At 45.5% G+C, this 15,228-nt stretch overlaps 1 protein-coding gene across 3 annotated transcripts in view; it reads right to left on the reverse strand.

The window, feature by feature from the left end:
* Nucleotides 1-467: 467 nt before the first annotated feature.
* Nucleotides 468-15,228, reverse strand: part of LOC125710042 (diacylglycerol kinase beta-like) — a 65,787-nt gene continuing 51,026 nt past the window's right edge. For all 3 annotated transcript variants that reach the window (XM_048979205.1, XM_048979204.1, XM_048979206.1), the window contains 5 exons: nucleotides 13,094-13,184; nucleotides 11,851-12,052; nucleotides 3,692-3,812; nucleotides 3,184-3,244; nucleotides 468-2,514 (listed from right to left, as the gene is read on the reverse strand). In XM_048979205.1, coding sequence (XP_048835162.1) covers nucleotides 2,416-2,514; nucleotides 3,184-3,244; nucleotides 3,692-3,812; nucleotides 11,851-12,052; nucleotides 13,094-13,184 — 574 coding nt within the window. In that variant the 3' untranslated portion in view covers nucleotides 468-2,415. The remainder of the gene's footprint in view (nucleotides 2,515-3,183; nucleotides 3,245-3,691; nucleotides 3,813-11,850; nucleotides 12,053-13,093; nucleotides 13,185-15,228) is intronic.

Genomic DNA, 15,228 nt, shown 5'->3' on the forward strand with positions numbered 1-15,228 from the left:
AGACAGGACCACAGAGGCACAGGGTAATAGTTTGCATTGTTTGATTGTATTGTTTCCCAGACCTTTTTACAATGCTGTGTGTGACAAACAGTTCAAATCAGAGAGGTACACTGAGTATCCCCCAATCAGAGAGGTTACACTGAGTATCCTCCAATCAGAGAGGTACACTGAGTATCCCTCAATCAGACAGAGTACACTCAATAACCTCCAATCAGAAAGATTACACTGAGTATCCCCCAATCAGAGAGATTACACCGAGTATCCCCCAATCAGAGAGGGTACACTGAATAACCCCCAATCAGACAGGTTTCACTGAGTATCCCCCAATCAGAGAGGGTACGCTGAATAATCCCCAATCAGACAGGTTTCACCGAGTATCCCCCAATCAGAGAGGTTACATTGAGTATCCCCCAATCAGAGAGGTACACTGAGTATCCCCCAATCAGACAGGGTACACCCAATAACCCCCAATCAGAGAGGGTACATTGAGTATCCCCCAATCAGAGAGGTACACTGAGTATCCCCCAATCAGAGAGGGTACGCTGAATAATCCCCAATCAGACAGGTTTCACTGAGTATCCCCCAATCAGAGAGGTTACATTGAGTATCCCCCAATCAGAGAGGTACACTGAGTATCCCCCAATCAGACAGGGTACACCCAATAACCCCCAATCAGAAAGGTTACACTGAATGTCCCCCAATCAGACAAGTTTAACACAGTATCCCCCAATCAGAGAGGTACACTGAGTATCCCCCAATCAGACAGGTTTCACTGAGTATCCCCCAATCAGAGAGGTACACTGAGTATCCCCCAATCAGACAGGTTTCACTGAGTATCCCCCAATCAGAGAGGTACACCGAGTATCCCCCAATTAGAGAGGTACAATGAGTATCCCCAATCAGAGAGGTTACACCGAGTATCCCCCAATCAGAGAGGTACACTAAGTATCCACAATCAAACAGGTACACTGAGTATTCCTCTCTGCTACCTCCGGACAGCTGCCTTTTGCAGTACTGGTTGCTCTGAAGTGAGGCCCATGGGACACTTCTGTGAACCTCTCTCTGTGGTACTGGAGCACCAGTAATGAGTGTTTGCACTGTGCGTTGCTGGCTCAGGTGGTCAGTGACAAATTCTCACTGCTGCCCTAAAGCTCTGTGTCCACATGGTCCAGTGATGAGTGTTTGCACTGTGCATTGCTGGCTCAGGTGACCAGCGGTGAGTCCCCACCACTGCCCTAAAGCTGGGTCCACATTGTCCAGGAGAAATCGAGGGATGTCCATGGACAGCGGGAGCCTCCCTCCTGCAGGAAAGGGGGCTACGCTCGCCCTAGCTTGGTGAAGGAAACATCATCAGAGGGCCAGTGTCGTGTTCTGGGGTCATGCTCAAATGCAATAACTGCACCTGGGGAATATGTGTGACCACCCGCTCCATCTTGATCACATCCATTCATTTTTAGATAAAAAAAAAATATTCTCAGCAGCGCCCCATCTGGTGAAGCAAGGCAACAAGGGGTATGATTTCTGCCAGCACATACTGATCCTGCGGCCTGTTTCCTTGCCCATATTCCCATCTGCCCACTATCCTACAAAGAAATCCTCCATTATAGATGAGCTTTGGATGGTTCTGGAGCTGTAAAGGATGACTAAAGTGGACGTTTTGTATCCTATCATCTATTATTTATGGTACCCTTCAAACCACACTCACTTGTCTCATTAGACAAATCTTAGCTCTTAACATACATGTTGATATATGTCAGTGTTTCCCAACCCGATGGCTTGGGAACCCCCAGATGGTCCCTGCTTTTGTTCCCTCCCAGCCCCCTGCCAGACAGTCCTCATTTTTGCTCCCCCCCAGCTCCCTGCCTAAGGGTCCCCGAGGATTAGTTGGAGAAACACTGATATACGTACATGTATGTTGCTTTCATAAGCAACACAAAGGATACAAAGAGGGGAAACCACTTTGTTACCACTATGCATACTGCCACCATTAGATGGCTCGCCCATCTGGTTAAATATGGCAATGGCACAATTTATTTATAAACCAACCCTGGGTAATGATTGTGGATCTGAAGGGCATGATATGTTGCCTAGCGAATGTGGGAACCAGTAGGCAGGGGTAGCTGAGAAGAGAAACTGCTTCATAAGTGGTCGAAGGGATTTGAGCTCGCAAATACGCAGGGAGTTTTGGAGAATGGTGGTTAGGGTCAGGGTGTGAGAGGCACACCTCTCAGGGCGGTTTACAGGAAACATTGCTGGAGGGGTTGTCTATAGTATATCTCTGTGTCACTTATACAATCCTCAGTCTTTCCATGCCTGGGCAGCTGAGCCTGGCAAAATCCAAGTACCCTGCAGTACGGGCCTGCAGCGATCATTCTCTGGGCCTGTTAGGCAGGGCTGCCCTTGGCAGTTCTTCCGCTAGTCTCGACTTCTGTTACGCCTCCTGAAGAAGAAGAAGGGGGTCTTCTGCGGGGGCCCCAACAGCATCGGCACTTGGTTCCTGTGCGTGATCTGTATCTGAGGAGCAAAGACAGCAAGGCGGACAGCTTGAAGTGAGCTTCTCTGCCATTCTGTCCATTCATTCCTATGGAACAATCCAGTCAATATTCTGATGAGGAGCCAGGCAAAAAGTAAAAAAATCGCAAAGGCTGAGTAATGGGAAAGAACTGCTTCAAACTGTCTGTCTGTTTTCTACATGTGTTTTGACTTGTAAATACCTCGCAGATACTCAAATGAAGAGGATGTGCTAGCTGACTTGACCGCCCCCTTATATTCACTGCTTAGAATGATGCAGAAACACTGGACTTCATCCAAGATTGCTTTATTTTAAGGTATGAGCTTGTGACTGTCAGATCCATTAACACCTCATCCTGAAACCTTTTGGACTGGATGCTGTTCATATTGCCAAACAAAGAGAGCAGAGAAAACTAACAAATGCTGAATGCAGACATGCATTTTAATTATGCATTATTTGCAGGAGGATACTATATATAGAAGTGATTGTTGAGCTTCTGATGCATGTAAATGTATTCCACTGTATATTTCTTCTCTGTAATGACATAATCAGTCAGCCTCTAGGCACGGTGTGCTGACAGTGTTATAATTAACTGTGCTGTTAGAGCGTGGGCTGGGAGGAAAGGATGATGTAGCGAACATGGGTTTGGGAGGGTGGGGGATGCATCTTACCGTACAGGGGGGCTGCATCCATGGCTCACCGTCGATCTGCATGGGCATCAGGCGGGACGTCCTGGAAGGACATACAGTATCTGAGAGACGGGCTCCTCAGCCAGACACACAGGGCACCAGGGTAAAGGAACCCCCCCCCCAGTCAGCATCACACTGGCTTAAGGAACCAGGGAGAAAGTGGGGAGAGGGCCAGCAGGAAAACCACCCTGCGTTTGGGTTTGGCCCGTAGCTGAGAAATATGAGAGGAAAATGTGCTTTAAATGATGCTTAATGGAGTGTAACCCTGCAAAAGTTACAAAAACATCCAAACTAATGATCAGACCAAACATATTTCAACCCACTTGACAGACCTCCATGTCCAACAGCCAGACCAATCTCTATACATTTACACTATCTTACATATTTTCCATTCTGCCATTACTCGCAAAATCCTGAGTGGAAAATGCTACCATTTTCCCATGGTCCTCCTGCTTATAGGGGGAGGTACCGTCCCAGCAGCCACCCTGACCTGATGACGACGCTGGAGCACTGAGCCAGCCTGCGGCCGGCGCTCTTCAGCCCTGTGTAGATCTGGCCCATCTCGATCGCCCCCTCCAGCCCCACCACTTCCAGCAGGTGGTCACTCAGATCTGCAGAGAGAGAGAGAAAACAGATCCATCAAAACCACAAACAGACGTATAATACAAAGGGCAGCACCCCTGTTCAAAGGGGTTTAACCAGGGTTAAAAAAGAGCTGTGCTTTTGGGCAACAGGGGGCCCCCAGAAAGGACATTTCACCCCCCTCCTAAATCTGCATGCCCCCGCACCTCTGACTGCTTCTTACAAATTGGGGGCTGCCATGAGACCGCCTCCTACTGGATGGGAACATTTTCTCATGATTTTAAGCAGGCCAAGTGAACATGAAGACTCGATCATTTCTGACGGAGTAATAGATCACGTGACCTCATTTACAGTCATAGCCAAGTCCCCAGATAAACAGTGTTTTTAAAAACCCTCAACTTGCGCAACATGTGATGCAATCAGAGTCATGTGACATTCGGTAAGCGTCAGGCAGACCAGCTGGAGATGGACACACACTCTGGGGACGTCCCACATGAAGGCGTTTCAGCTAACAGCCCTGGTCTGCCACCACAGGAATGTCCACACACGGATGGTATCTCAGATTTACCGACAAAATTCCTCCCAGCAAATGTTACATTTTAATTCACCTCCCTCCCCCCTCCAGGTCTTGCAAACCTGTGCTTGAAGGAACACACGGAGCTGGTGAAGTTAGTCTGGAACGAGAGCCCTGGGGCCTGTGGCTATGGCAACCTGGCGTGACCGAGTGTCCCTGGCCAATGATGATAAACGACAGAACATGTGACCCACATGGCGAGAAGCAGTGCTGGCACTTACCCTTCTGCACTGGCAAACACCCAAAAGCTTATTCATAACCCATCACCAAGACTGCACCTCTGCTTGCCAAGTGATTCTACCTGAGAATATGTACAGAAAAACTCGAATCATGAGGATTTCTGGTGTCTGTCTGGTGTTTGCAACGAAGGGGTCTGATGGCCAGACTCGCACATGTCCACACACTGCCATCTTCTTCGCTGTCACTCCCTCCTCCCCACCTGCAGGCAGCATAAAAATAGGCCTCCCTTCTATTGTTTACGAGGCCCAGCGGCAGCTGAGCCGTGACGAAGCCGTCCGCTCCTCCGTGTCTCTACCCCGTGCTGTTTGTCTCCTCACAGTTTGCCTCCACAAAGCTGCGCTAAAAATAACCTGCAAACTGCCCGTTACATAATCCTGCCAGGGTGCTCTCTGGCACGGACACAGGCTGCGGGAGAACGGCGCCCCCTGTGGCCATACTGCGGGTAACCAACCGGGCAGCAGGAGCACCTCACCCACCTCAAAACAGAAGGAATCTGGCTTCTGAAACAGGTAAGGAGGAGTCCGAATAATAAGTGGCTTGCAGATAAAATAAAGATGCTAAAAGATAAGAGAGGCTGTGTGCGTGTGGGAAACGTGGGCTCAAAGCACAATGTTCCCATGCTGAAATAGCAGGGCCAGCATTAAACCTGCACCTGTCTGCCTGAGTACTGTTTCCTCTGTAGTGTGCGTGTGTGCTGGGGAGGTTCCACGTCATCACTACCGATGAGTCAGCCATGTATTGAACACTGCCCTCCTCCCTACAGCTTCATAACGAAGCGTCGTTCATCCTTCTCTTCTTGTTACTTGGGCCCTTGATGTTGCTGCAGCACCCATACACACCTCAGCGAAGAGGTGAGCAGGTTTCACACGGACATACAGGCCAGTAGGGGGCAGATATGCAGGCAAAACTGACCACAGGGGCGCAAACGACTCTTGAGGGTTCTGTCAATTCAGCTGTAAATACTATAAAGCTGTAACATATGTACTTTGCTTATGGTTAGGGGTATTAAAGTAATAAGTGGACAGTGAGTGTGCTGTTGTGAGGACAGTGTGCACTGAGACATGTTCTGCCTCCACACCTCCTCTGGTAGAGCCTAGCTGTCACAGTGTGATCAGAGCAGTGGCAGATGGTCTAGAGGAACCGGACAGAGCTCCCCGGTGGAGCCGCGTGGGCGGCCCCTGTTGGCCGGAGAACAAAACACGAGGCGATGGGACTGACACAGCCACCTCCCGAGTCCCTCTCAGCCGAGCCTCCGATAAGCCAGCTAGTGACACTTAAAAGAGCAAATCTGCCCCAAAAAGAGCTTCATCATCTTATAAAAATGATGAGTGTGACTGAAACAGTTTGCTGCGTGTCCTGGTCTCTTTCCCAGATAATCTCAGGGTGCCTTCAGTTCCCATTTCAATCACAAAAAAACCCATCTATTTAAATCTGAGCACTTAAGATCCCACTGATGGGAACAATATACTTGAGATGACATTGACTTCGAAATTGTGTGGGAAACATTTTTAAATTCTCATAACAAGGGATAAAATCAGACTTTGCTAAGAAAATGTTTGAAGGCAGCAAAAATTATTTCACCTTGAACACATTTTTTCCCTGTAACATTGCTTATCTTTTGTGAATGTACCATATAACTTGTTGATTAGAGCCCTAATTGTACATGTGCTATTGCACTGTATGTTGTATCCTGTCTGCACTTATGATGTTGCTCTGTTTTGTCCTGCTCCGTGTGTATGGTTGAAATGACAATAAAAACCTACTTGACTTCACTTGATGTGGTTATGCAGGTCTGTTGTTGGAGGACAGTTTACGTATTTCACAAGCATGAGTAAGAATATTCTTTACAGAAAGTTCAATCATTTCTGTCTGCATCTTCAGGCATCTTTTGTCAGTATGTTTCATCGTCCAGCTGATACTTTTCCCCAAAGCAACTTACAGTTTCACGAACTGACACAGCCGGATGACCGTAATAGAGCGACGCACTGATATCGCTCAAGGGTCTCATCTTGGGACATCGGGTTACATGTTCATATCCGCTGCCCCTTCAGAGGCAACTATGGGGCCAGGGTTTCAAAACACTTTTTTTTTATAAGAGGAAGAAAATAATAAATAGTTGAATGATGTGTTAAGCTATAGTTACAGGGACTTTCTGGAACGTGTTAGCAGTGACAGAATTAAGATCTTATTGCTGCAGCAGGAGTATCAGTGACTGACAGTTTACATGGGGCTAAATAAGGCTGGTCTTGCAGCTGCTCGACGCGGTCGCACCCTCTCATGTTCTCGCTATCTCTGCCCCTGAAACCAGAGCTACTCGATTTAATGATCTGTTTCCGAACAGAATTACAGGGAGAAGCTAGACTTCCAAAGGTTAAATCCTACGGGACAAATTCATGACATAACTTTCCCAACAATAAATAGCACCATTTTTATATATTTTATGAGATATGTAACCTGTATTAACATTTAAACACATGTATTGTATTATGCTGATTTCACTACAAACTTATTTGGGAATGTTATTATCAAACCGAGTATATAAATATGCATTTATGTTTTATAATATACATTTCTTTTTCCCCAAAGGCTTTCTGGCAGTTTTGCTTACTGGAAAAGTAACTATTGTACTGTGTTTCTTTACTTAAGGTGCTAACATTCACCAACTGCTATGGCTGAATATTTAAAGGAAATATATTATATAATGTGAAAACACACCTGCATCTAAACATTCATAACCACAAATGGCACTGTTTTAAAATTAGCACTCAAGTTTATGAAATGGCTTAGCACTCTGCTTTAATTGAATAACAATCACTGTATGCCAGACAGACATGACTGTGGATTCACTCCATCTCCATGCACTAAAAGACAGTTACAACTTAGTTGCAAATTTACCACAAAAGTTACAAATAAGCATGCTATCTGAGAAATTCCTGCGTGGTCATATGCCACAAGTAATGCAGAAAGAATATCATAAAGAAGATTAAAAAGAGAAAAGTTTTATTATAAGCAAAAAAAAAGCATCTTATGGTAAATTCTGCCCAGAATTTATACATTTAATGCTTCTTACTGTCCTTGTTGGAATACATTTTCTCTCTTTTAAAAAATATCTCGCTAAAGGTTACATATTAATTGTTAATTATAATTTAATTAACCTCAGTCTTTGGAATATACAGTGAAAAGAGATTTACTTTATAAGTGAATTTGTAAAATGTAGAAGATGGGGGGCAGGTAGGTAGGAATCTATGACATCCTGAGGGGGTGTGAGGGGGTGTTCTAGAGAAGCCACCACTGTGCTCATGAGATATAAATAGTAATGCGAACGAACAGAATGTCCTTTTCAGGCTGGACCCTCCCCTGCATTTGACAGGGGTAACAAGGCAGTCATCCAGCCAACAGGCCGGCTGGGAAAAGGATGATCAGGATGATCAGGACGATGGAGCAAAGTGATGGTGCAAATGTGAGGGAGAATGTTATGGAAGACAGATGGCAGTGTGAACGTGAGGGAGCGTGTTAGGGAAGACAGATGGCAGTGTGAATGTGAGGGAGCGTGTTAGGGAATATAGATGGCAGTGTGAATGTGAGGGAGTGTGTTAGGGAAGACAGATGGCAGTGTGAATGTGAGGGAGTGTGTTAGGGAAGACAGATGGCAGTGTGAATGTGAGGGAGTGTGTTAGGGAAGACAGATGGCAGTGTGAATGTGAGGGAGCGTGTTAGGGAATATAGATGGCAGTGTGAATGTGAGGGAGCGTGTTAGGGAAGACAGATGGCAATGTGAATGTGAGGGAGCGTGTTAGGGAATATAGATGGCAGTGTGAATGTGAGGGAGCGTGTTAGGGAATATAGATGGCAGTGTGAATGTGAGGGAGCGTGTTAGGGAAGACAGATGGCAATGTGAATGTGAGGGAGTGTGTTAGGGAAGACAGATGGCAGTGTGAATGTGAGGGAGTGTGTTAGGGAAGATAGATGGCAGTGTGAATGTGAGGGAGTGTGTTAGGGAAGATAGATGGCAGTGTGAACGTGAGGGAGTGTGTTAGGGAAGATAGATGGCAGTGTGAATGTGAGGGAGCGTGTTAGGGAAGATAGATGGCAGTGTGAATGTGAGGGAGCGTGTTAGGGAAGACAGATGGCAGTGTGAATGTGAGGGAGCGTGTTAGGGAATATAGATGGCAGTGTGAATGTGAGGGAGCGTGTTAGAGAAGACAGATGGCAGTGTGAATGTGAGGGAGCGTGTTAGGGAAGACAGATGGCAGTGTGAATGTGAGGGAGCGTGTTAGGGAATATAGATGGCAGTGTGAATGTGAGGGAGCGTGTTAGGGAATATAGATGGCAGTGTGAATGTGAGGGAGCGTGTTAGAGAAGACAGATGGCAGTGTGAATGTGAGGGAGCGTGTTAGGGAAGACAGATGGCAGTGTGAATGTGAGGGAACGTGTTAGGGAATATAGATGGCAGTGTGAATGTGAGGGAGTGTGTTAGGGAAGACAGATGGCAGTGTGAACGTGAGGGAGTGTGTTAGGGAAGACAGATGGCAGTGTGAATGTGAGGGAGCGTGTTAGGGAAGACAGATGGCAGTGTGAATGTGAGGGAGCGTGTTAGGGAAGACAGATGGCAGTGTGAATGTGAGGGAGCGTGTTAGGGAAGATAGATGGCAGTGTGAACATGAGGGAGTGTGTTAGGGAAGACAGATGGCAGTATGAACGTGAGGGAGCGTGTTAGGGAATATAGATGGCAGTGTGAATGTGAGGGAGCGTGTTAGGGAAGACAGATGGCAATGTGAATGTGAGGGAGTGTGTTAGGGAAGACAGATGGCAGTGTGAATGTGAGGGAGTGTGTTAGGGAAGATAGATGGCAGTGTGAATGTGAGGGAGTGTGTTAGGGAAGATAGATGGCAGTGTGAATGTGAGGGAGCGATGTTAGGGAAGATAGATGGCAGTGTGAATGTGAGGGAGCGTGTTAGGGAATATAGATGGCAGTGTGAATGTGAGGGAGCGTGTTAGGGAATATAGATGGCAGTGTGAATGTGAGGGAGCGTGTTAGGGAATATAGATGGCAGTGTGAATGTGAGGGAGCGTGTTAGGGAATATAGATGGCAGTGTGAATGTGAGGGAGTGTGTTAGGGAAGATAGATGGCAGTGTGAATGTGAGGGAGCGTGTTAGGGAAGATAGATGGCAGTGTGAATGTGAGGGAGTGTGTTAGGGAATATAGATGGCAGTGTGAATGTGAGGGAGTGTGTTAGGGAATATAGATGGCAGTGTGAATGTGAAGGCGTGTTTTAGGGAAGATAGATGGCAGTGTGAACGTGAGGGAGTGTGTTAGGGAAGATAGATGGCAGTGTGAATGTGAGGGAGCATGTTAGGGAAGATAGATGGCAGTGTGAATGTGAGGGAGTGTGTTAGGGAATATAGATGGCAGTGTGAATGTGAGGGAGCGTGTTAGGGAAGACAGATGGCAGTGTGAATGTGAGGGAGCGTGTTAGGGAATATAGATGGCAGTGTGAATGTGAGGGAGCGTGTTAGGGAAGACAGATGGCAGTGTGAATGTGAGGGAGCGTGTTAGGGAAGACAGATGGCAGTGTGAATGTGAGGGAGCGTGTTAGGGAAGATAGATGGCAGTGTGAATGTGAAGGCGTGTTTTAGGGAAGACAGATGGCAGTGTGAACGTGAAGGCGTGTTTTAGGGAAGATAGGGGCACAAGAGACGGCAAGATGCTGATAATGTAGGTCTGCCTGGATGGTGGTTAAACCGCTGCATACATGAGTCACACAAGCAGCCAAAGCCCTCTTCTTCATCACTTACTGTTGCTCTTTAGCTAAGCATTACCCATAGGTCTCCATGGGAACCAAATTCAGTGCAAGCTGCTGAGCATCGGGGAAAACGATGGGAGATAGAATGACTGAAGTGTCACTTAAAGGGACACCAGCTGACAAATAGTGACAGGAGAGAGTGGCTTAGGTGGCTCCTGGACAGGCAGTAATATGAGGGTTAAAGAACAGGAACTGCAACAGAAAAGTTGTCATCTAAGGTCCCACAAGGCTGTTTACTGTTGTACTCTAGAGAAAAGTTCCCCTCCAGCTGCAGCAGTAAAACATTTGGCTGCGTACAGAGTTAATGGGTAATAGCTGCAATGATGCAAATCTTGGAAGCGCCTGCTCAGAAGCAACAGTTCATTAAGTTAGTCAACATTACAGTTTTTGGTAGACCTACTCATGGCTGCCTCTGGCTCTATCTTGACGTCCTCTTCTGAGGCCATTTGATGAAGGTTGGGAAGTTAAATGGGTTTTTTTTTTTTTTTGATGGGGGTTTAGCAGAGTCTCCTTGTCCTGTTCCTCTGTCCTCGCTTTAATGCCAATAAAAGCTAATGGCATTTTTTGCCACCACTAGGGGCTTGAGGCCTATTAATGGAGCCTTTAGAGAGCTGGTCCTTCTTGAATTTAGGCTCCATTCTAAAATATTTAGGACGCGCCAATAAGCTTCAGAGCAACATGGTCATTACAAATAAATGAAGGGGATTGACCCCTTAATGGGTGATTTTACTGTGCGGTGACATTTCCTTGATTACAGGCTCATAAATTAGTTATTTATTTTGAGATGATTTATAATCTCAGTTTGTGACATAGGTATCTTGCACTCAGACATTCAGGGGCCTTTATAAACTCAGTTCCATCAGCTAACGTTAAAACCTGGACTGAAGGTAATTACGTCTCCATATTCATCCAGCAGCATCTCTGATAAAAGGCAAATATGGCTACGATGTCCTGACATGTGCTATAAAATGAAAGTGTGAGCACTTGAGGGCCAGTTAGCTTATTCATCCTAGCTAACTGATCCACTGGCGTCTCCAGCATTTAAGTGAGTCATGTCTCCATTTATAGCTGAAGCCGCTGAACACGTTTCGTGAGGCAAACCCCACCTTCAGCCAAAAAAAGCACCATTCTTGTTTGCTTTTTGTCTGCCTGGAAAATTCTCACTGTTTTGTGCACAGCTTGGATACATACTTACTGGATACTTTTTCTTCCAAACCAGGTGCAGTAATAAATTCTGCTGGACTCAGAGGTTTGCTGAAGTGTGTTTTAGGCATTCAGTGTGAATTTAATGAGATCATTTCCATTTGCAATTTTATAAAACTTATTACCTGACCACTCTGCAAATAAATGTACCACAGACGAAAAGTCTGATCTGAAAGGTTTCCATAGATTGTGAAAAGGAGCGTTATAGCAACCCCCGCCCCCCCCCCCACCAGAAATCAGCTCACCTTGGACGCAGAACTTGAGCTCTTTGGCATCAGTCACAGTATTCACCGGCGCCCTTTCTGGCACCTTTTTGCTCATGCGGCTGTAGTTCCTCCTCTTCTTGGTCTCACCCCACAGGTTGGAGCCGCCGTGCATGCTGGGAATGTTGAGGACTGCGATCCCCTCCAGCGAAGTGCTGCTGAGGTCAAGAAGGATGCCGTCACACTGAGGGGGGAGAGGAAAAGCAGGGAGGAGGGACAGTGGAGAAAGAGAAACGAGGGAGTCACAGGGCACTCGAGACAGAAGTAGCTTTCCAGAGACTGACTGACACCTTCATTAAAACCCACAAAAATAGTGAGGGAACCATCCTAAGAGCACATTCTGCGTGAGAGCGAGGGCCCAGCGTTTCCCGTGCTTATTAACAGCCTGAAGCTGAAGCGCTGCTTCTACACTTGGCCTTCACTACACATTCAGAGTGGCCATTATGATTGAAATCGTGAAATATAAATGAATCAATCAAGGCCTATGAGGACAGCAATTGATTGAAGACTCTGATGTATTATAAGTTACTGCTGTGTGCGTCTATTAAAGTTCATAAATCCACAGAAATTATATGAGATTGTTTAAAAAGAAACTAACCCCACTGCCCTAAAATCATTACCTAAAGTGCCAACACTGCCTATTTACATTCTTTCGCACATATTTAACTGAAGAAACACATTTTATTATCATTATTAATAGAAGACACACACACACACGTTTGTATCCATCTTTCTGGGGACTGTCCATTCATTTCTATGGGAAAAACCCCAATCCCAGCTATGACAACTTTAACCATAAGTAACCAAACAAAATATAAGACTTCTGACATTTTTAGGTCTTTGATTGCAATCACAGATTTTTATAAAACCGAGTTTCTACTTGTGGGAACCAAGAATAGACTAAGACTTAACAGTCTTAACAGTATTGTGTATAAAAATAAAATAAAATAAAAAACATTTTATAAAATAAAATTACACTCACATAATATGTAATTAGGTAAGCAGTTGCATATTATAATATGCACACTGTTAAAAAAGAATTTGATAAAATAATTTTTTACCTGTAAACCAGAACAGGCTGTTGTTTCTATGAGGATACAAACCTTACTCAGTTATGGACTAGAGAAACAAGTCATGTTTTGGCTTTCTTTGTAAATGCCAGGGTCTTTGAAAAGCAAACAACGGAGCCTTTCTGGAGAGGGAAATCCCAGGATGCCAGACTCACCTCTACCTCCAGACTCTCATTCAGCTTCTTGCATGTGGCTGAGATGGTTTCTGTGGTGCCAAACTCAAAATACCAGAGTTTGTTCTTCATCCTGTAGACACAGGGAATAATCACATAAGTGGGTGTGGGGATTGATGAGCACTCTCCCCACTGGCTTCGATATCAACCCAATAGATGAATGAACAACTGCAACTGCAAAATATGCAGCCAAGATGGAAGAGCAATTTGGCAACATAAGGGACTGATGCAAAGTGATTAAATAGCCACCGGTGCAAGTACCACAGTTCTTTCAAAATGACAGGTTGGACTTCGTAAACACTGAAATAAATCAGCCAAAGAGACAACAATAATTTAGGGGTTGAGCTGTTCCCATGGCAGAAATTCTCTCAAAATTCTTTCATTAGCATTATAACACAAAGGGATTCCAGGTTCCATACAGCTGGCATGACAATTTGGTGACTCTGGGGATGTTCTTCTTTACAGTTACCACCAGGATGTTTTTGTTCTTGCAGTGGCCCCAGGGCTGTTCTTGTTCTTGCAGTGACCCTGGGGCTGTTCTTGTTCTTCCAATGACCCCAGGGCTGGTCTTGTTCTTCCAATGGCCCCAGGGCTGTTCTTGTTCTGCAGTGATTGCGGGGCTGTTCTTGTTCCTGCAGTGACCCTGGGGCTGTTCTTGTTCTTCCAATGACCCTGGGGCTGGTCTTGTTCTTGCAGTGACCCTGGGGCTGTTCTTGTTCTTGCAGTAACCCCAGGGCTATTCTTGTTCCTGCAGTGACCCTGGGGCTGTTCTTGTTCTTCCAATGACCCTGGGGCTGGTCTTGTTCTTGCAGTGATCCTGAGGCTGTTCTTGTTCTTGCAGTAACCCCAGGGCTGTTCTTGTAGTGACCCTGGGGTTGTTCTTGAAGCACTCTACAGGACTCCAGGATGACAGTGAGATCAGAGGAATAGGCTAAGATCCTTGGCACAGCAGCACCACTGCGACAGGTGCCGAGGGTCAAGCAGTGCACTGCTGCAGTACAGTGGCACAAATCCATAGGCTGACATGAGAGTTTTGTGCATCTCTTGGTGTATGTTTTTTTTTTTGGTGAGTGCTGGTGTGTATGTATGTTTGTGTGAGTGTGCGAGTGCAGAGTTACTGCCTAAGTACATTATTAAGTACATTATTACCTCCTAAGCACATGTCCCCAGAGGCATCATTTAATGATCAGTTCTGGTCCTTATGTCCTTTCACATTTCCATTAACCATGGGCTTCCTCCAGTAATACAATAAACAGCATTGGACTATTATTGCTATTGTTTATTTCAGGCCTCCATTTCTGCTCCTGTCGGTGTCTGAGTAGCTGCCAGAAGGTTGCAGGCCATCTGCTTGCCCATAGTTACAGTATGACAATGCGACTTGGAGCGGGTGATGGGCGCGAGGTGCAGCAAGTAAAGACTCTCCGCAAATGATACTGGCAAAACACAATTGCTGCTCCCCATGCAGGCATTTCTGCTGAGAAATAAGACTGTTAAACAAAATATCCTTACCTACAATGAACAACTCAAAGCTGCAGAAACAGCCACTGAAATACAATAATCCACACTGGGGTTGTGCACATTAATATCTTAATACATTAATTCATACATAATACATATTCCAATACTTATTCCATTTCAAATATGAACAACAGATTTTTACATAATACTTCCCTTAAATGACCAACTGAATAGCACATTTCCAATACTCAGTCAGTCCAGTTCACAAGTAAATAAGACTTCTTTAAGTTTTGGCAAATTGAACAAGTATTCTTCTCAGAATAAAATGGGGACTAAATGAGTTTTTGTTCCAAATACGGTATGATGAAGAAGCTTGCCGTTAGATCATTGGCATTTTCGTCTAAAAAACAACAAAAAAGTGTTTCGGAAACCCGTGACTTGCGTCTTACTGAAGTAAATGCCACAAAATGTCTGTACCATGCAGAAACTCAAAAAGCTTTTATTAAAATCCCACTTAATGCTGAAACCAACAGGAAACAAACCTGTAACAGATACCCATGAGTGTGTCTGCAAGAGAGTGTCTATTCTGTAATGAATGGATAAGTGATCCAATCTGATTGGCTGCTTCGTTATGACGGGGGACTTCATCTGCTGTGATT

This window comes from Brienomyrus brachyistius, chromosome 16 (genome assembly GCF_023856365.1).
Source record: "Brienomyrus brachyistius isolate T26 chromosome 16, BBRACH_0.4, whole genome shotgun sequence".
Lineage (NCBI taxonomy): Eukaryota > Metazoa > Chordata > Actinopteri > Osteoglossiformes > Mormyridae > Brienomyrus > Brienomyrus brachyistius.